This window comes from Papio anubis, chromosome 16, assembly GCF_008728515.1.
Source record: "Papio anubis isolate 15944 chromosome 16, Panubis1.0, whole genome shotgun sequence".
NCBI lineage: Eukaryota > Metazoa > Chordata > Mammalia > Primates > Cercopithecidae > Papio > Papio anubis.
The window spans coordinates 65737375-65759466 of NC_044991.1; the positions used below are offsets into that span (position 1 = coordinate 65737375).

The 22092-nt window shown below is 38.7% G+C and overlaps 1 protein-coding gene across 10 annotated transcripts in view; it reads left to right on the plus strand.

The window, feature by feature from the left end:
- The window catches only part of RALGAPB (Ral GTPase activating protein non-catalytic beta subunit), a 108680-nt gene extending 87276 nt beyond the window's left edge, over positions 1–21404 (plus strand). For 7 of the 10 annotated variants that reach the window (XM_009216130.2, XM_031656754.1, XM_009216132.2 and 4 more), the window contains 8 exons: positions 892–1050; positions 5103–5268; positions 7907–8029; positions 9626–9762; positions 12400–12508; positions 13269–13347; positions 16628–16776; positions 17254–21404. In XM_009216130.2, the coding sequence (XP_009214394.2) occupies positions 892–1050; positions 5103–5268; positions 7907–8029; positions 9626–9762; positions 12400–12508; positions 13269–13347; positions 16628–16776; positions 17254–17447 (1116 nt within the window). In that variant the 3' untranslated portion in view covers positions 17448–21404. Of the gene's footprint in view, positions 1–891; positions 1051–5102; positions 5269–7906; positions 8030–9625; positions 9763–10283; positions 11188–12399; positions 12509–13268; positions 13348–16627; positions 16777–17253 lie in introns of those variants that run through there. The other 3 variants (XM_009216131.2, XM_003904751.3, XM_021921063.2) reach the window with 2 other exon arrangements.
- Positions 21405–22092: the final 688 nt, after the last annotated feature.

The window sequence follows — 22092 nt, forward strand, 5'->3', positions numbered from 1 at the left end:
TGTGCTCTACAGGTCTCTGGGGTTTGACAAGTGTATAATGACATGTGTCCACCATTACAATTGTACAAATAGTTTTACTGCCCTAAAAATCCACTGTACTCCACTTACTCATTCCTCCCTCTTCACTCCTCACTCAAAACCTAGCAGCCACTGGTCTTTGTACTGTTTCTCTATAGTTTTACCTTTTTCAGAATGTCATATAGTTGGAATCATACAGTACATAGTCCTGTCACACTGGCTTTTTTCACTTTTATCAATATGCATTTAATGTTTCTTCATTCAGTATGCATTTAATGTGTCTTTTTGACTTGATGGTTTATTTCTTTTTATTGCCGAATAATACTCCATTGTATGGATGTACCACAGTTGATTTATCCCTTCATCTATTGAAAGACATCTTGGTTGCTTCCACATTTTGGTTATTATGAATAAAGCTGCTGTAAACATTTGTGTGCAGGCTTTTGTGTGGATGTGTGTGGGAAAATACCAAGGTGTGCAGTTGCTGCATTGCATGGTAAGAGTATGTTTGGCTTTGTAAGAAACTGCCAAACTGTCTTCCAAAGTAGCTGTACCATTTCACATTTCACCATTAATGAATGAGAAAAAAAGTACATTAAAGGTAAGTTCTAGAAAGCACAATATTATAGAGAAAACAGGATCCAAAATTATATACACAATATAATCTCAGTTGTCTTTAATTTAAAAAGAGGCAAATAAAAGAACTAAAAGGAAGTATGTTAAATAATTTCTTTAGGATTATGGTTGTGTTTATTCCTACCATTCTACATTTTTAAATTTAATTTTTATTAAACCATGAGCAAGTATTGTTTTTATAATTATAACAATGCAAGAGAATAGGTAATAATTGCTCCTTTCTTCTTTTGGTGGCAGGAACCTGCAAATAGTCGTCTACCTCCTCACCTTATTGCACTTGATTCCACGATACCTGGATTTTTTGATGACATAGGGTATCTGGATCTCTTGCCATGTCGTCCTTTTGACACAGTTTTTATTTTCTATATGAAGCCAGGTCAGAAAACAAACCAAGAGGTAAGAGTTATGAATTTTTTTTTTTTTTGGTATATTTTTGTGCTATAAATACACATCTAGAAAAAAAAATTGAGGCAAAATTAATATGGAGAGTTTATTTGGGCCAGAGTTGAGGAAATGGGAAATGCTGGAAAGTTCTCCCAAGAACAAAGGAGAGTCTCAAGTTTTTAAAGATAAAAAGGATGAGCCAGGAGAACAGATGATTACAAAAGTTGTTTTTCAGGAATGCTCATTGGTTTACAGAAATAACATTGATTAGTGAGTAGATACAAATTATTGAACTGTAGGATATGAGCTGTGGTGTCCAGCACTGTTAGATTAGTTTATGAACTATTGGTGGTGACATGCAGTCTAGAGTCCATATAGCACGCAGCTTCAAAATTATTAGTTAGCTCAAGCAGGAGTGAGATGCGACTGCTATCACATTTCAGTGCCTTTCTGGGCATGATAATTTGAGGGAGACTCGCATTCCTTAAAAAGTTTCATTTTCATATACAAAATTTTACATGGTATGTACTTGTCTGTGGTAAGAAGTGTTTTATACTTGATGCCTAAAGACTTGCTATGAACCAGTTTGAAAACAGAATTAACCAAAACTATGATACTTGGAGTCCTGAGTCTTTTGACCCTTAAGAAATGTGATTTAAATAGGAGCTGTAGGATATCTTTCTTCCCCCTCAGGAATTCAGATTCATAAGACAAAATAAACTGAAATAAAGAAGGGTAGTCATAAAAAGTTAAAGTAAGGCTCAAGAAGAATAAAACAACAGCAACAAATATTTATTGAACATCTTCCCTGTGGCTCAGCATGCCAGGATATAGAAACGAGTAACAGTTTCCCTTTTGAGAAGCAGCTCACCTTCCTAGTAATTTCAGAAACAAATCATTTCAGTTGAGGAATGCGTGGTGTGCAGTGGGGGAAATAACAGCTGAAATAAAGGAGAAAAACAGAAGGACTGGCTGGGTGTGGTGGCTCACGCCTGTAATCCCAGCACTTTGGGAGGCCGAGGTGGGTGGATCACCTGAGGTCAGGAGTTCAAGACAAGCCTGGCCAACGTGGTAGAACCCTGTCTCTACTAAAAATACAAAAATTAGCTGGTGTGGTGGCAGGCACCTGTAGTCCCAGCTACTTGGGAGGCTGAGGCAGGAGAACTGCTTGAACCCGGAAAGCGGAGGTTGCAGTGAGCCGAGATTGCACCATTGCACTCCAGCCTGGGCGACAGAGCGAGACTCTGTCTCAAAAACAAAACAAAACAGAGGGACTAAGTAAAACATAGCTGGATACGTGTAACAAAGAGACTAGGAGAAGGATGAAGAAAAATGTAAGATAGGTGAGAATGGAAAACTGAGAGCAAAATGGCAGGAAACTTGAAGTGTTTTTTGAAAAGGAATAATTGAAATATAGAATAGGCAGGAAGTTACTGACTATAACTAGGAAAAAACTGAAGGAAGACTTGTAAAATGTAGTATTCAGATGTGTAGGGCACTGTGACTGCATGATCCTGGAATTTTACTGTAGTAGTCATTTTAAGACCATCAGCTAATCAAATTAGCATGCCTAAAGAAATTTACCAAAGTTTCCAAATGTTTAGAAGCACTGTTTCAAATGATTTGTGAGCTCCTAGAAAAGAATGCTGATTTATGAGAAAGTTATTTTTTTGTTACTGAGTCAATAAAGTTAATAAGTGTCTGTTGTTAGGTGAACAAAATCTGTAAGATTTCTGGCCCCCTAAAACTGCATAGAGGCGAAGACAGATGATTAAATAAGCAACCAACCGTTGTAAAGGGTGCTAATAGGGTCATTAAAGCACGTTCTAGGAGCAGTAGCGGGAAAACCTAATCTGGTTTTAAGAAGGTGGCCTGGAGGGAAAGATACTCTAGCTGGTATTTAAGGTGTGCATTAACTGTAGGTAAGGAGGCAGAAGCAGATTGTCACTGACAAAGTAATAATAATGTATAAATTCTTCAGGGTAAAGAGAGTATTTTATCTTCATAAAATTCATTATGGGGTCTAATATACTTGGAGCTTAAGAGAAAGTGGGCTGGTGGTAGCCAGAGATGAGACCGATGGACTCAAGTGTTTTAGAAGAACCTCAGTAAAATTGGATTAATTCTGGAGGTGGGGATCTGTTTTGAAGGAAGTCAGCGCATTCTTTGTTTGAGAATAATGGAGCCACTTTCTCCTGCCTGTACAAGAAGACACAAACCCTTGAGGCACCTCCTAACCCAGTCCAGTTTCCCTAGCTGTTTAGAAGCTGAGGGTAACTAGGAATTAATGAAGATTTCCTGAGACCTCCTTTGGAATGTCTGAGACCTGTCTTCCCTAGCCACATGGTAGATTAAGATTAATTTCTGTCTGCCAGAATCCATGCAAGTTGAATTGGATTCACTTATTGCTTCTTGACTAAATTTTCAAAAATTGTTTATTTAAAAGTTTTACTTCTAGATAAAAATTTGAATTGCAAAAACTAGAAATGGTTGTTAAGTCAGTTTCTTGGCACCCATAAGAATGTGAAGGGATATGGGTAAACTAAATAGGTTCACTTCTAAAGAGACTGGTTTTAGGCCGGGCACGGTGACTCACACCTGTAATCCCAGCACTTTGGGAGGCTGAGGTGGGCGGATCATGAGGTCAGGAGATCGAGACCATCCTGGCTAACACAGTAAAACCCGTTTTTACTAAAAATACAAAAAATTAGCCGGGTGTGGTGGCAGGCGCCTGTAGTCCCAACTACTCGGGAAGCTGAGGCAGGAGAATGGCATGAACCCGGGAGGTGGAGCTTGCAGTGAGCAGAGATTACGCCACTGCACTCCAGCCTAGGCGACAGAGCAAGACTACGTCTCAAAAGAAAAAAAAAAAATAGACTGGTTTTGTGCTTAAGAGGTAATGACTTTGAGGTGATTTGCAATGGGTCAGATGTAATGGATGTAACTTCTTACATTTTGACTTTCACAGGCCTCTATATGATCTTGGTATAGATTAGCATTGTATGAATGACATCAGTGATCTGTGGACTGGCTGCATCATAGTTATTTGGAGGAATTTTTAGAAATAGTGATTCCAGGATTCCGCGTTCGCTGATTTTAATGTAGAAGGTCTAGGGCAGGCGAAGAGAACCTTATTTTTACGCGATTTCCCAGATGATTTTGTTACACTCTGCTCTCCACCCTCCCCCTTTAGTTTTTCATTTGCAAAGAAATTTCTTATTTTCCTTCCTTTAGAAATGAGTTTTTCAAGAGTAGCACTATTACCATCTTGGGCCAGATAAGTTCTTTGTTATGAGGGCTGTCCTATGTATTTTAGAACATTTAGCAGCATCTTTGGCCTCTACTACTAGATGTTTGTAGTGTGCGTCACCAGTTATGACAACCAAAAATGTCTCCAAATGTTGGATGTCCGCTGAAAAGCAAAATCATCCCTAGATGAGAAGCACTGTTTTAGAGTGAGGGACACTTTGTGAGGCCAGTAGAAAGCGCACGTCTTACATTTAGTGCTTAGTGAAGAGGAGAGAACTTTGTGGCCACTTCATTTTTCCTGAAATTCTCTTCTTTGACCTAAGAAAAGGATATTTTCATACTCATTTATTAATTACACCTAATGTTTATTGAATTTTAGTAGGTTTTATAGCCTTTGTCAAGATTTATAGTTAAATAGTTGCATCCCTATGTAATGTTTCTCATTAACCAGACAGTAAACTTCATGAAGGTAAGGACATAGTATCTTTTAGTAAACATGCCTGGTTCAGTAATTGTTTTGCTAGGAAGAGAGCTCATAGCTTTTCTTGCATTATTTCATAACCATTGTTATTATCTCTACTCTATGGATTAAGAAACTGAGGCAGTGGGGTTAAGAAACTTGCCCAAGGCTCAGCCAATCCAAATCTGTCTAACTCTGGAGAATGCATTTTCTCTATAGTGATATATCCTCAAATGTATTCTGAGCTTGGACATGATTTGTCAGAAGCTTCAAAGCTAACCAATTTTTATGAAGATTTATTTTGATACATTATTTTTCTTCCTTCATTATAGCTGATGATTGGTATGTATTTCAGATTTTGAAGAATGTGGAGTCTTCCAGAACTGTTCAGCCACATTTCCTAGAATTTTTGCTTTCCCTTGGCTGGTCAGTAGATGTGGGCAGACACCCTGGTTGGACTGGGCATGTTTCTACCAGTTGGTCTATTAATTGTTGTGATGATGGTGAAGGATCTCAACAAGGTAAAACTCACAGTGCTTCAAATGTCAGTTGTTGCTTGTTTTGTTAGTCTTGTTTTTTTTCCCCCTTTACTATGATTTATAGTCTTATTAAAAATACAAAACCAGGCTGGGTGCAGTGGTGCATGCCTGCCTTTGAGAAGCCAGGTGGGAGGATCGACTGAGGCTAGGAGTTCAAGACCAACCTGGGCAACATAGCAAGACACCGTCTCTACAAAAGATGAAAAAATTTTCTAGGCTTGAGGGCCACGTATTTGTAGTCCTGCCTGCTCAGGAGGCTGAGGTGGGAGGATCACTTGAGGCCAGGATTTGGAGCTGTGATCATGCCACTGCATTCCAGCCTGAGTGACAGAGCAACTCCCTGACTCTAAAAAACAAACAGGTATATAGAGGAAAAGTATCCTTCCCCTAATCCCAGTCCTGACAGGGTAACTTAATACTAGTTTATATATTCTTCTAGACGTTTTCAGTGTATATGAAATATATACACATAATGATAGAGTTAATTAATACAAAATGACTGGCTTATTACAATGCTGATAAGTTCCTTTTTTATAATATGCATAAGATTCAATTTTCTATACAAATGGTATAATAAATATAGGTCATCCATACAAACAATACAGCTTCCTAACAAGCATGTTTTGTCTGATAAGTAGTTTTCTGTTAACCAGTGTGTTTTATCAACCGTGGCTATCAGAAGAGTCATACTTAAAGGTTAGATTCTTGGGATATTATACCAAAACCTTTGTAGTAAACAGCTGACCATCTCTGAGGATTCTTGCCCATCCCCTCAGATCCTCTGAGGAACTGTAATCAGGATAACAAGTACCAGAGCAAGTATAAATTTAAACTTAAGACCTTTGCCCCACCTGGCTAATGCTTTGTGTTCCTGGGCTCCTGAGGTCACTGGAAAGTTAGTATTACCTCTCTAAAGTGGATAATGCCTATGCCCAGTGCACATTTTTCATTTTGATAAATACATCAGTTGGATACTTATGGTTGCAAGTATCAGAAAACGTGACCCAAACTGCCTTAGATTTTGAAGATAATTTATTGCCCATGTAACTGAAAATTCTAGAGGTTGGTTAAGCTTTGGTGTCGTTTGATCAGCATTCTTGTTTTATTTCTTTACAATTTTCCTTTAGCGTTGCTCTCCATATTTTGGCTTTGTCACCAGCCTGGCTTCTCTACTAGTGCAGAAAGGCAATTCCAGGCTTTACATTCACATACCACAGCAGCCTGAAGAGGAGAGATTAGCCAGATCTGAGAACCCCCTACTCCCCGAATCCGGAACTATATGGTGATTAGACTATCCCAAGCCTGTCCTTGTGGCAAGAAAGAATGACTCTGGTAGAGAGATACAGACAAGATAGAACTAGTATCAGAGGTCAGTCCCACATGCACATTTTGCCTGCTGCAGAATAGGGGTGGATAGAGTGGCTGTTGGGATAGTAACCACAGCATGTACTACAGCAGATACAAAGTCCCTGCCCGGAGCCCACACCAGGAGTCAGAAAACGAAAGCCCAGTTTTTGAAAATAAAGTTTTATTGGAACTTGGTCACACTCTAGATTACACATTGTCTATGACAGCTTTCATGCTACAATGACAGAATCGAGTAGTTGTGGCAAAGATCCTATGGCCTACAAAGCCGAAAATGTTATCTGTCTGGTCCTTTACAGAAAAAGTTTGCTAACCTCTTGTCTAAGCTCCCTATTTGCCAAATCTTCACCAGCATTAGGTATCTTCCAGTTTTTTAAGTGAGAAATTTTTCATTTTTAATAATGCTTGAGCATATCTTACCATATTTTTATTTCTTTCCTGAGAAGTACTTGTTCATTTCCCCTGTCCATTTTTTGGTCAGATTGTTGGTCTTTTATGTACTGCTGGTAGGACACTGAGTTCATTTTAATTGAGAACTATATAGCTCTCATGAGTGTTTCTTTTGTTAATTCAGTCTTCCTGGCTTAGAGCAGATGCTATTACTAAAACTGGCTGTACATTTTTATACAATGTCACTGACCATTGAGGAAGGTGGAACATAGGCCAACTTGAGGAGCCATAGAGAGAGACCAGGGATAGAAATGCCTTAAAAGCCAGAGTCCAGAGATAACGCACATGTGTACTCTCTCTCTTCTCTCTCTCTGTCTCTTCCTCCCTCCTCCTCCTCCTCCTCCTCTTCTTTTCCTCCTCCTCCTTCTTCCTCTCTCTCTCTCTCTCTCTCTTTCTGTCTCTCTCTCTCTCTCTCTCTCTCTCTCTCTCTGCCTGCCTGCCTGCCTGCCTGTCTCTCTGGCCCAACTCCCTTCTGAGGTACTGGGATGGTCTTCCTTTTGATTATTTATTCACCGGATCCAAAGGACTGCTCCCTTAATCTGCTTCATACACATGAATTAAAAGCCCTGCTAATCAGAAGTGGTCTGATATATAGTCGTTTGAGAAATTATGAAATGAAGATTTTATGATTTAAAAATAAAGACATCTAATAAGCATTATATTTTATTCTTTCATACTAATTGGTTCTTGCTGGAAACATATATTCTATTTATCACTTTATTAACCAGTTAACATTTCGTGTAGCAAGATGATACTGGTTTTTTTCTACTTTTTGAAGCTGTAATGTGGTGTTTCTTTTTCCCAGAAGAAGTGATTTCCTCTGAAGATATTGGAGCTAGCATTTTCAATGGACAGAAGAAGGTGCTGTATTATGCTGATGCCCTTACGGAAATTGCTTTTGTGGTTCCTTCTCCTGTGGAGTCCTTAAGTAAGACCATTTTGCATGGTCCTGTTTTAGGATCTATATTTATATTCCTGGGTTGTGTGATATTACTGCTTTGGAAGAGATTTTGAAGTGATCTAAGGCATTCTTTAGCTTCTAAGGCATAATAACGGAATATGCAAAAGCACAAGGTATCTTCTCTTAACTTTTTAAGGAAAGTAGTTAAAGACAAGCAGACTGACCCTCTGATAATCTTTAAATAGTGAAGGAATCCCATTTCAACTGATATGCTTTCTTTAATTTAATCAGTCAGTACATAGGCTTATTTTCCAGTTCATTTCTTTCTATAATTACGAGTGATCCCTCACTTACTTTTTGAGAGCCTTTGCATGGAACCACATAGAATCCTACAACGGGAAGGATCTCATGATAGCATCTGGCCATTCTTCTGAGCAAGAGAAACTTAAGCAGCCTAGAAAAGATGGTGGTCCAAGACTTTTCTTTTTAAGAATTGGGAGTAATTATTACTTCTTAGTCTGAACTCAGTTTTATTTTGCCCAGAACCTTTGCTTTTTGCAAGTTAAGCCTGTTTGTTCAAGCCTGACCGAGTAGGTGGTCAGGCAGTAGATAGAAAACTTCACCTTCTTCTTTGAGATCATTTTTAGGATGGGATACTGTACATCACGATTTCACAGTCTCATTTCCAGACTAACGACTTTTGTTGTGCCCTACCTTGGTAGCTGCCTAACTTTTGTCCTTGGACCCTTGATTTCCCACTCTAGGCCCCTCCCTCTCTTACTCTCTGGGTCCAGCTGTGTCGCTGGAAGGTTGGACCTTCTACGGTTTAGGTTTGAATTATAGCGGCTGTTGGGCTTCCTGTCAAGGTTCTGGTTTACTACTTTAATTCCAGAAGCCAGAACCTGTCCATCCTCTTTGGGGACATACCTGCCTAATTTCTCTGGCCCAGCCTGTTAGTACCAGACAAGTCCTCCCAGCGCTAGAGCCTTGTCCTTACACTAAAGCTCCTGCAGTTGGGTCTTTGTCTTCTGTTGTGAAACATCTCCTATGCCAACTGTGCCCACTCCTACTCAGCTTCCTCCTATTTCTGATATTTGGGGATTTTTTTAGATGGGGTGGAGGATAACTTTTTGTGAACTTATCTCTAACCACATTACTCTTAATCATAGAGACTAGATCTTCTGTAGCTTCTGGGTGTCCCAGTGCCTATTTGGCACGATGCTACATGATCGAATATATAATCAAAATGATTCAGAGGGTAATAATGGCATGTATTATATTCTACATCTGAAACTTCAAATATTTTCTAGTCTTATTTTGGTTATCCTTTAGAGCAGGAGCTGGCAAACCACAGTGGCACAAGCCAAATGCCGCCAAGAATGGTTTTTACATTCTTAAAGGGTTATAAATAAAATACAAAGAGGAATATGTGAGAGATCTGTATAGCCAGCAAAGCCTAAAATACTTAGTACTTGATCCTTTACAGAAAAAGTTCGGCAGCCCTTGCTCTAGAAGCAATGCTTTAAGTGATTTCAGTTAGACTGGTGAGCGTAATTATTTTTAACAGTCTTGCTCCAAATAAGTGGTATGTATTATAGTTGCTTTTTTTCCTTTACCCCATAGCTGATTCATTGGAAAGTAACATCTCGGACCAAGATAGTGATTCAAATATGGATCTTATGCCAGGAATTCTGAAACAGCCATCCCTGACACTTGAGCTTTTCCCCAATCATACAGACAATCTTAATTCCTCACAGAGGGTAAGTTACTTTGTTGATAGGTCTCCAAAATTTTGTAGTGAAATCAGGGTAATTATAGAATCCTGCCTGAAAAGCTTTTAACCCAGAGACTAATTATATCAGAGTACTGATTCCTTAGTAACTTAATTTTTTAAAATAAAATTCTCATGATTTTCTCTTTTTCAGCCTGCAACAGATAGTTTATTCTGAGACAGCCTTTGTGGATTCTCTTGATTTCACTATTCTGATCCCATACTTGATTCTCTCATCTGTTCCTTTTTAAACCAAGGTTTTAATTTTGTCCCTGAAATATCCACGAAAGTTACTGCAGTAACTACATGTTTTTTATCTTTAATCTTGCAATGTTCATCTTAAACAAGTCTGACCATATAAATATAGGAACATTGTGGAAAATAACTCAGTGTATGGATAAATATTCTGAGTGAGGAACACAGCACTTACTACAAGAGGAGCTTTTTGCTTTTATCTTTTTTTTTTTTTTTTACCTTATCAGCGAATATTACTTTTTTATCTGTGATCAGGTCAGAAGTGTAGGAAGATTGACTTAGAACAAATCATAACAAAGACAGAAGTGTCAGCTTGACTTAAAGGTGTTCCTCCATTGTACAAGAGTTTAGGTTGGCTTCCTTCCACAGCGAAAATTACTTTTAATGTAAGTATATACTTAAAAGAGAATATGGGGAGGTTTTTACCTTTAAAATTGATTTAGGAAAAAAAGGCCAGGTGGTGTAATAGTCCCTGGAGTAGACTGATTTGAAAATCAGGAGTTTTTTAAAGGTTTTACAGAATACAATTTAGAGATGAGCAGTCAGTATTGCATGGCAATGCAAGATTTTAGCCAAATCTAATACTTTAAAAAATTTTTTTGTTTGAGATTTGTGAACAGAACTAGAATTCAGTGGTGAGCTGCCCATATTTTCTGAATGCCAGCATAGTTATTCCTTAGAACCCAGATAAAGCACCATGTTTTTGTTTCTCACTTATAGTATACTTTGCAGACACTAACAAGCTAAAAAAACAAACAAAAAAGCAAAACCATATGGTTATCTCAATACATGGAGAAAACACAGTTGACAAAAATTCCGTACTCATTACGAGAAAAGTTCTCAGCAAACTATGAATAGAACTTTCTCAACTTGATACAGAGCATCTACTAAAAACCTACAGCTAACATTATACTTACGCATTATACATTATTCTTGAATGCTTTTCCTCTGAGATGGAGGACAAGGCAAGGATGCCTATTCTCACCACTTACATTCAACATGGTAGAGGAGGGACCTACATAGAGAAATAAGACAAAAGGAAACACAGTACATAGAGATTAGAAACAAAGAAGTAAAACTGTATGTATTTGCAGATGACATGGTCATGTAAGTAGGAAACCCTGAGGAATCTCTTTTTAAATTCACTAGAACTATTGAGGTGAGTTTAGCAAGACTGCAGGGAAAACGTCAGGGTGTTGGGCAAAATTTTAAGATAACCCCCAGCAACATTTGCCTGTGTACAATGTCCTCTCCTTGCATGGGGGTAGAACCTGTGAATATGATAGGATAACCGTGATTATGTTACATTATTTGGCAAAGGGATCTTGTGGGTTTAATTGCGTTATTTTGAGTTAATCAAAAGGGAGATTTTCCAAGTAGACCTGACCTAATCACAGGAGCTCTTTAAATCTAGGGCTAGACGTCAGACATGGAAGAAGTCAGAGTCAAAGCTAATTAGGGGCCTTGATGCTAAGAAAGTAGTCTGTGAATATGGCCAGATATCTGTCACTAGTTTGGGAGAAATCTCTTGGTCTGGCCATTTTCTGTGAATGTCAGAGTGGATACAAGCATCTGGGGGACTTGCCATGGACTCTGGTCATCTGGTAAAGACATGTATATTTCTGTGCTAATAAAGCAGTTTTAATTTTAAAATTCACCTCAAGTATGAGATTCTCCGCTCTGTACACATGAGCTTTGTTTAGGGCTTTAGCACAACTTAGCTCTGCTGCATGCCTCAAAAGAAGTGCAACTCAGGGTACCAGTTTGCTAAAGGGGGGCCACACAGTCCTGTTAACCTTGCAGTGAAACTTAGAGTTGATTAGGGTGGCGGGAAGCCAGAAGCACACTGCATGATAATGAAGGCCCAGACAACTTGTTTTTCTTTCTACTGATGAGAAAAAGGAATTAAGCATAAATTGCAGTAGGAGACATTTGTTCTGGGATCTGGGAATAACTTGCTGATGGGACATTTTAGAGATGAGGATCCCCAGACAAGTAGTGATGTTGCTGTGATGGGGAAGCATACTGCTTTCTGGCCCTAATAGAGATAGACTCAAATCCTTTAAGCCCTCATTAAGATACTGCGTGTAAATTTTGTTTTTATTAATGCAAATTATTATTATTCAGTATTCCTTCCTTGTTTTTTCTTTGACAATTTTAAGCCTTCATTTTCTTGTCCTAGGTTAAGACTGATGAACAGGAGCCAAAGAAGTGCTTTGTTGCAAATGTATACATGTTTTCCTAAAGTGATTTTCCATGACCTGATACTTATATCACTGAGCACCTTGACAAATGAATGACTGGGTAGTTTTATTAAGCCAGTTTTTTGTTGCTGTTGTTTTTCCCGCTCTCTGTCTTCTTCTTCATATAGCTCAGTCCCAGTTCCAGAATGAGGAAGCTGCCTCAGGGTCGCCCTGTTCCTCCCCTTGGACCTGAGACAAGAGTTTCTGTAGTCTGGGTGGAACGCTATGATGATATAGGTACTGTATGAGGACTTTGTCCATAAATAAAATGACAATATATGACAATGACTTGCTAAATGTCTACAGGGAGTGGGCATATAAGCACGGTGTGGCCAGGAGCTAGTCCTGGAGTTCAGTAAGCCTGGGTTTGCACCCCAGCTCCACTACTGAGCCTTAGATTACTCCTCTGTTAAATCCTGGTACTTTTTTCATAGTTGTGAAGATTTGACGAGACTAGTAGATACAAAGCTTTTAGTTATTCCTGTTGGCATCACAGTCAGTGGTTTGTTGCCAGTTGGTCTCAGTCATCCCAGGACCTTTGGAAAGGGGAAGGGGAAGCGCTTCACTTACCCTCTCTCCACCCACATGCTCTACTGTCTCGTTTTAGTATAAAGTTTAGTTTGTCCTTAAGAGTTGCACTCTGGGTAAGTTTCTCATGATTTTTACGTAAGCAACATTGAGCATTAGAATTATATACTTTGCCTAAAATCCCATCCAGCCCAGAGTTTTTGGGAAAATGTGATAGTTACTTTTCAACAAAGCCCTCAAAGATCACAGAATGTATTTTCTAAAAACTCTTTGCTTTAGATGAAATTAGCTAAAAAAAATGAGAGATGATTTTTTTAATTTGTAGAGAATAATTAAGATGATATTTCAGGACAGCACAATCCATATATTTGCCACTCATTTATGTGAAGAGATTAGAAAATTAGATTTCCTGTTATCTGTTTGGGAAAATGAGGGAGATATTAATTATAATGCTATTATTTTCTTCCAGAAAACTTTCCCCTCTCAGAGCTGATGACAGAGATCAGTACTGGTGTGGAAACTACTGCAAATAGTAGCACTTCACTGAGGTACACTCTATTTGCTTGAATTTCAACAGCATGTCTTTTTTTAATATATTGATTGCAGCTTAATAAATAAAGAATTATGAAACAAAAGAGTTGTGGACAATTAGAAATAAAAATAGAGAAAAAAGATCAAAGAAGTTTGTATACAACATACAAGTTTATCAAATTATTACAGCATGGACTTTTTAAAAGCCACTTGATTGAGGTATGACTAACATGTTAAAAGCTATACATACTTAATGTATACAACTTGATGAGTTTGGAGATAAGTATATCTCCATGAAACCATCACAACAATCTATTCCTGAGCACTTCTACCATATCCAGAAGTTTTCTCCTGCCCACTTAATTCATTATTATTATTATTTTGTGATAAAAACCACTTAACATAAGATCTGCCCTCTTAGCAAATTTTTAAGTATATGATACTGTATTATTAGCTATAGCCACTGTACTGTTGATCTTTAGGACTTATCCTTCATAACTGAAACTTTGTACCACCTTTTGGCCAATACCTCCCCATTTTTCCCCTCCTTCCAGTTCCTGACAACTAGCATTCTACTCTCTGCTTCTCTGAGTTTAACTATTTTAGATTTGTCATATAAGTGATATCATGTGGAATTTGTCTTTTTGTGCCTGCCTTATACTTAGCATAATGTACTCTAGATTCACCCATGCTGTCACAAATGGCAGGATTTCCATTTTAAGACTGAATAATATTTCATTGTATGTGTACACCACATTTTCCTTATATATTCGTCCATTGATGGATATTTAAGTTGCCTCCATGTCTTAGCTATTGTGAATAATGCTGCAGTGAAAATGGGAGTGCTGCTATCTCTTTGAGATCCTGGTTTCAGTTCCTCTGGCTATATACCCTGAAGTGGGATTGCTGGATCATATGAACATTCTGTTTTTAATTTGTTGAGGAACCATACTGTTTTCCATGGTGGCTGCACCAGTTTACGTTTCCACCAACAGCATACAAGGGGATTTCCTTTTCTCCACATTCTCGCCAACACTTGTTTTCTTTTGGTTTTTTTGAAAATGACCATCCTACCTGGAGTGAGGTGCTATCTCATTATGATTTTGATTTGCATTTCCCTGATGATTAGTGATGTTGGGTGCTTTAGCAAGAGTTTTAATAGTAAAATTAATTGCTATTTTACAGTTATCTAGAGCAAAAAGAAAAATGGAGAAGTAGAGGCAATTTAATATTAATAAAGACCGTAATAATAGGGTAGCAATATTAGATTGAAATAATGGAGTTAAATTGGCCAAAACAATGTGGCCAAATAGCAGCTAAAATATCCTAAATCATATGAGCTAATTAATGGAAAAATGTTTCTAAGCAAAATGTAATACTAACTTTATAATTGGGTTAAAATTTCTGTTTTACCTGCCCATTCACAAGAAGGATAAAAAGAGAATAATCTGATTCTAAGAATGGTAACAATGTAGTTGTGTAGGCTTTGTAGTTTTCAAGGTTTGCTTGCTTGTTTTTGGTTTATAACTAAGAGTTTAACAATTATTTTCCCTGTTTTATTTGTGGGATAAAATAGGTTCAAAGAGGTTATTCCTTAGTATCACACATCCAGTAAATGCAGGAGAAAGTTTCCTGAATCCAGGCCTTTGACCCCAAATGCATTGGCCCTGCATCTCTCTCATCACAGAGATACCCTCAAACTTGATATTTTTAAGTTCCTTTTAGTTATGTGAGCTGATTCAAATTGCATATAAGATGAATTTATTCTAATATTGTTAGATGATTGTTGTTGAAATGAAGTCAGTAAAGATGATTTATTTTAGCATTATCGTTTTAAATTTCTAAAAGAGGGCAAGTCATTCTTAAAACTTCCATGCTTTTTATGCTTTGGTGTTTTAAAACAAATTACAGGTATCTTTATGTTCCAAACACATCAGTATGCATCTCAAAAGTCAGATAGCTAAACATAACATCACAATAATAAAGTTACTAATACTTTCTTAATATTATCTAATAGGCAACATTGAAATTTCTTCATTTTTACTAAAATATTCTTCACAACTGGTAAATAATTCACTCCAGGACTGTACACCTGGTTTTAATTCCTTCCATCTCTTTTAATCTGGAACAGTCCTTTTTTCTTTATGACACTAACTTGCTAAAGAAGAGACTATAGAATAGTCATGAGTAGACTTTTCTAGAACTAATTAGAAGAGACTTATCATATACTGTCTTTGTTGTTTTCACCTTTTTTTTTTTAATTTAAAAAAAAAAAAAAATTGGGCACAAGGTCTCACCATGTTACCCAGGCTGGTCTCGAACTCCTGGGCTCAAGTGATCCTCCTACCTCGGCCTCTCAAGTTTTCATCTTTTTAGGTCAAAGGTTGTAATACAATTTGACAGTAAAATGTATATTTTATTGGTAGATTAGCAAAGTTTATAATTTATCTTGGGGACAGAATTACTCGAGGATTGATTTTTCTTTTTCTTTTTTTTTTTTAATGTCTTGAAACACTGATTCAGTGTTGCTTTGGCCAAAATCACCTTACCTATATAGAAAGAAAACTCATTGGGTTGCAAAAAGACCTCAACATGTAGCATCACAAATAACATGTCATACTAGATGGGTTGGCCGATCCCTGGTGTGTAATGAGTAACTCACCCCTCCATAGAGGCAGTTGCTGACTTTAGCATCTGCTGCCTGGCCAGAGGCTGTGAGGGCTTTGGCCCTGCCACAATGTGGCCATTTATCACCATAGCGGGGAAGGACACTTGCAGCTGGCTTGGATTAATGGCTCTCCCAACCTCCTTCCCCACCCTGAAAAAAAATTATATCAGGGATTCCTGTAATGGGCCAAAGCTGTGTTCCTGCTTCTGCTCTGGGATTACCAGCCTTGACTATGCTGGAATTCCCTGTACTCTGGCCGGCCACATTTTTGTTCCCTACAAGAAGAGGAACTAAAGTGAAAGTCCCATAGGTGGTTGCTAGATTCTTAACTCCATGCAATAGAGTTCTCTGGCCTCTCCTTCCACCCAGTGTCCCTAGTGGTTTTCCAGGTATATATATTTTTTCAGCCCCTTTCTGTTAGCTTAGAAAGCCTGAGCCAGTAATGAACCTTTAGGACCAGGTGTTATAGGGGGCAGCAGCATAGATTCCCAGAAAGCAGATTCTGAGCAGACTGACCCCTTGGCTTTTCTCATACCACTGCCAAGCAACAGGTCCCTTTAGTGATCTTAGGCTGTATGTGGGGGACTTCAACTCTTGGGTGTCTGAGATAAAAATTTTCTTTTCTTAAGATCTACGACTCTTGAAAAAGAAGTTCCTGTCATCTTCATCCACCCTTTAAACACTGGATTATTCCGGATAAAAATTCAAGGAGCCACTGGAAAATTTAATATGGTCATCCCTCTTGTGGATGGGATGATTGTCAGCAGGCGAGCTCTTGGTAAGGTCTTCATATGTGGCTGAAGAGTTACATTTTCTTTCTCTTTATCATTTTTATAAACCAAAAAGAAGTCAATATAAGGAAATGGTGATAATTACTTAATAGTTTCCACATGTAGGAAATGGTCTGGCTTTTGTTAAAAAGGGAGCATGTTTTGTTCTTTTTTAATCTGTCCTTAATCTAGTAAGTGTAAGTAAAACCTCACCAACTTCTAGTATTAAAATATTGAAGACAGCTGTTTGTCATCCAGGATGGAAAATAGGTTGTTAGACTAGATTTTTATTCTCCTTTTCCTGTCATTGTGTGTTTCTTGTGACAGTTTTATCTTGGCACTATGTCTATCTCTCTGGGGATGGGAAGTTTGCAAGTTGAATGAAATAGTTTGAGTATGCGTAGGGTAGTTCACCTGAATACTTATAGTTCACCTACCTAAGTGACTAGTTTTTAACATTTATTTTAAAACTCTCTATTTTCAAGGCTTTCTGGTGAGGCAGACTGTAATTAACATTTGTAGAAGGAAGAGACTGGAGAGTGACTCCTACAGTCCACCCCATGTCCGCCGGAAACAGAAAATCACCGACATTGTCAACAAGTACCGGAACAAACAGTTGGAGCCAGAGTTTTATACTTCACTTTTCCAGGAGGTTGGACTCAAGAACTGCAGTTCTTAGACCCCTGAATTTCTAAGACTGTTGAACTCCAGTTCGGGAACTGTAACACAGCAGAACAGTTTGATAGGTGATCACTGTAAAAATAAAAACAAATCACTCCCAAGAGCTTACTGTTCAATCACCAGAATAGAAGAAACACATTATAACCCATTTGATAGAAGACTTCGGGCTGTCTAGTGAAATGGGCTCCCAGACACAATCATATTCCTGCTGATCATGATGATATAGATTTTAGCCATAAACTTTCTTTTAAAGGTGACAATTTTAGTTAAACATAAGCCTTTTGAGGAGAAAGGCTTTTATGCATCTCAGTTAAACACGTGCATTGGTAGTATCAACAAATTTGCAATATAGAAGTTGAAGATAGTTTTATACCTCACTTTTTAGGAGGTTGTATTCAAAATTAAAATCTTTCTCAGAATCTTCCAGGACATTTAAAGACTCATGTTGATAGCATGGAGGAGAAGGAAAGAAGTCACAGCCTTCTACTCACTTGTAGGTCTTCTTGTCATCCAGCTGTCACACTGACAAAAAGAAAAGATACATGTTTTTTGCTCAGATAAGAAGCCTGACATTAAAATATGTCATATTTTTTTCTCCACATTTCAAAAAGTTGTCCTTCTCATCACTGCACAGATCTGTCTGAAAGCCTCAGTTTCTGGGCCACCCAGGAACAGATCAGAAATGGAGCATGGCCTTGTCCTTTAATGGGGATACAAATAAAGTTTGTGGGGTTAAAAGTTTTAAGATAGCAGTGATACCCCCACTTTCTCCATTGTTGTCCAGCGGGGTGACATAATGACAGGTTAAACATTTTTGATTCATTCATTAAATATCATTTAAAGAAATGTAAATTCACAATAAGGGTTGAAAATTATTTGGTTTCATCCATTGTCTCTTATTTCAGGACCAAGCAGCAAACTGCAGTAGTTTATGAAGGATTCTAAAATGGGGTTCAGGAATAGCCTCTCAGCGCTACTAATTCAGATCTCCCAGAGAACTACTGGATTTCCTCATAATTGACAAAACATGAGTGACCATCTCTTTGGGTGGCTACTGTTAGAAATGGCTGTTGTTGTCATGTTTTCTGGACTTTGCCAGCCAACAGATCCCTGCCAGGTTTTGGAAATACTTCTGTTACCTCGCTGCTACTTTTCTGCAGGGATAAAACTTTTGAGGTGGCCAGACCCAGAACATCCTTACAAGGATTCCTGTTACAGTGCTACAGTATACACTGCTCATTTATCCTATTCTCATGTGCTTTCTTCTTTAGTAAGATTATTTTATGTTAAGAAAATAAGTGATATTTAAAGTCCAAAGAGAAATGATCACAGTTGTGTAAGGGGTGTTTTCCCCCTTGAACTCTGATGTCAGTAGACTGTGGGTCAGAGCTGCGACGATCTGTTTGGTTTGATGTTTTGGTGGGTTACTTAGGGGGCGGGGATAGTGTGGGACCTAATTCCCTGTGCAAAAGTCTCTTATTCCAGAAGTATGCATTTTGCCATCTATAAGCAAGAAATATGGGCATAGCAGCTCTTGGTTTAAAGTTTGCCATAACCTGTTCTTCATGTTTGTTTTAAGCTCAGGTAAAGATAACCTCCTCTTTCTATGACTCCAGTTTCCATTCGGGTTATAGTATTATTATTCAATAGTTGATTTTCTTTTTAAGCTGGGCAATAAATTGATGTTTCCAGATGGTAGCATGGGAGAGGGCATTCGGGATACAGATGAGCCAATTCTACCCTAAAAAATGTTCTAGTGGTTCACAGGAACAAGATGAGGTTTAATAACTTTCAAGGTAATTCTAGATTGACATTTTGAGGGGAAAATGGGCTCTTGTTCTAGTTGAAGTGAGCAGAGAAGGCTATAAATTAACATGTAACTTACAACATTGCAGAGGTTAAAAATAACTGATGTAGATGTACTTCTTCAGTATGATTCTTCAGATCAGACTTTTACCTTTGGCATAGTTAATTTCAGAAAAATATGCTGTGTGTGTGTATGAGGGTTGGACTTGCTGATCCTTCAGTTAGGTCTAATTTCTGGCAACTCTTTGTAATTCCAATGTATCTGATACGTAAACAATGATGTTGAATGCATTTGTGATCTGGGAGACTCCCTGGTCTTCCAGGGAAGGAGGGATGTGCAGCCCCTGAAGGCATGAAACTCCCAGTGCGTACGGAGCCAGTGGACTATGGGATACCCGTACCGTACCTTACCAGGCGCTGGTTCCTTCTGCTCAAAATAATATCTGCCCAAAGAGGGAGTGCTAAGAACCCTTAACTCATCAGTGGGACTCGGCTGGCTCCTGGAGGGGGTCTGTGACTTCAGGTATATCAACACCGATGCCGGGGGTAATTTTTGTCCCATCTCTATGGATCTGAGTTCATGGTCACTGTGTTCACCCACCTGCCTGTGTTAAAAATCACTGAGTAGAATAGCACCAGAGGAACATATTTAGCACCTAATATTAATATTTTGTAGTCCATTTGATAAATTTGCCAGCATATGTTCTAGCCTCTGGGGGAAAGCCAGGACCACTTTTGTCTGTGGCTTAAACAGTTCAGTTGCTGTATCTGTTGAGTGTGCCAGGGGGTGGGTGAGTGTGGCATTCTGTGAAGAGGAAGGTGGTGAGTAAGGTTGCCCTTCTGCCTTCTTAAGTTGCAGGAGGGAGCTTTTCTGCTCCTCTCTGGTTGGGAGCACTGAGGACAGTGAGGAGGGCTTTTACCTTGTTAATCATTTCCTTATTTAGCTAGCTTTCCTTTTTGTCTAGGGCTTCCTCCTGAGACCCTCTTCCATCCATTGGGCCTTTGAAAGAACTAATGACACACACACACACACACACACACATACACATACACATACACACACATACGCATACTCATGCACATTTTCCTTCATTTCCATATCCTTTATTTCAGGGCAGCCCATTTTCCTCTGGATTCATTGATAAATACAAATACCCACACCTTTGACCAGTATTGTTGGTTACCTGCAGGTTCTGTGTGTGAGGCCTTCATGAATAGTTACTTTCTCCATACACTAGGGAAGCATTTGTCAGAGTCTTCAGACTGGGTTCTAGAGAGGCAGAGTCATTTCTTCTGGAAGGTGGAGCTTTACCCAAAGTGAAAGTTAGCCTTGCTCAAAGATGTGTTTTGTGGTAGTTGGTAAAAAAGAAAGAAAGAAAGAAACACGTATTGGAGGTAATTTGACACTCCTGCTGGCAGTAGTTCTCTATTCACCATTTTAAAGCCCATTCAGGTTCTGTCTTCCTGAAAAGAACTGATTGCTGTGTTTACATGAAATGACGATTGATTGGAGTCAGATGGTCTGTTTTAAAGATTTTCATGACAGCCTCTTTTCCTGAGTTGGAGAGATTGGAGGTGGTCCATCTGTACGAAGTGGAATCAAACGATGGGTTTCTTAATAGCTGAAGAAACCATGTACTTACAGTGTTTTTCTCAGAATATCAACTCATGTTCTTTTTTAATGATGAGGGAAAAGGTGTAATTTGGGATTCCACAGTGCCTTGCATATAGTAGGCGCCCAGTAAATACTTGTGGAAGCAAACCAAGTTTCCCAAGTCCTCATCTCTTACAGTGACCAAGACATCTTTCTCCTCTGAAGGGATTGGCAGTTGTGGCTAAAAAATAAGCAGTATCATTATTTGCTTGAAATCATATATACAGTTTGTATGAATTTCAGTATGTTGCCAAGACATGCTCTTTTTCTTATTGTATTTTCTGTAAATATTTCTGGCACTGAACTGTAAAGTAAAGGCAAAGTGTAAATATGAAGGTGTACCCGTGCCCCTTGCCTCCTGTGTTTCATCTTCGTCGGTTAGGGAAGAAGGTCCAGAGGTTTGTTTGTATTTATGCCGATCCTTTGTCCAGAAGCCCATGGAATATTGAATGTAATACATTTAGTCCATTAAATTTTAAGGAGATTCTTATCTAATAACTTTGTGTGTGCTTTTGGATACAGGCTGGGGGTTTACTCCTACACTGGTGCTGTGAATTTTACCCTTCCAGGGGATAGCTCCTCGGCTTTGGCTGCCCTGTATAATTTAGATCTGTAGTTTAATTGAACATTAAATGAGTATTTCATGAAATACTCAAAGTTTGATTAATTTTAAGAAAAATATTTGGCCTTCTCTGCTGGAAGGAGCTTGTATAATTAAAACACTGCCAATAGAGGCTCACCTTTCAGAGGCTGGGAATTGCTGAGGAGATAGATACTTACGTTATGGGAGTGAAAGTGCCGGCTGTGCCCTCTGCTTGCAGAAAATTTGAGCCCTACCAGGGCTAGAGAGTCAGCAAAGTGGGGAGATGCAGAGATCATCCCCTGCTGCCCACTGCCCCCTTTGTGTAGAGCATCTTGGAGCCAGATGAGCACCTTCAGGCCTAGATCACACATAGAGGAGTGAATGGACCACTTGAAACAACCATGAGAACCACTGTGGTCATGCCTGTGCCAAGAGCTGCTGACGTGTGCCACCCTCTGAACTGTGCCTGGGAGCTGCCTACCTTGCAGTGTCTGTTCTGCCTGTTCTGCCCACTCACAACAGGACCTCCAGCTGGGCCTAGTGGCCAGGGAAGCTGACCACAATATCCCTGTTTTGGTGTCTGGAAAGGTTTTGTAACCA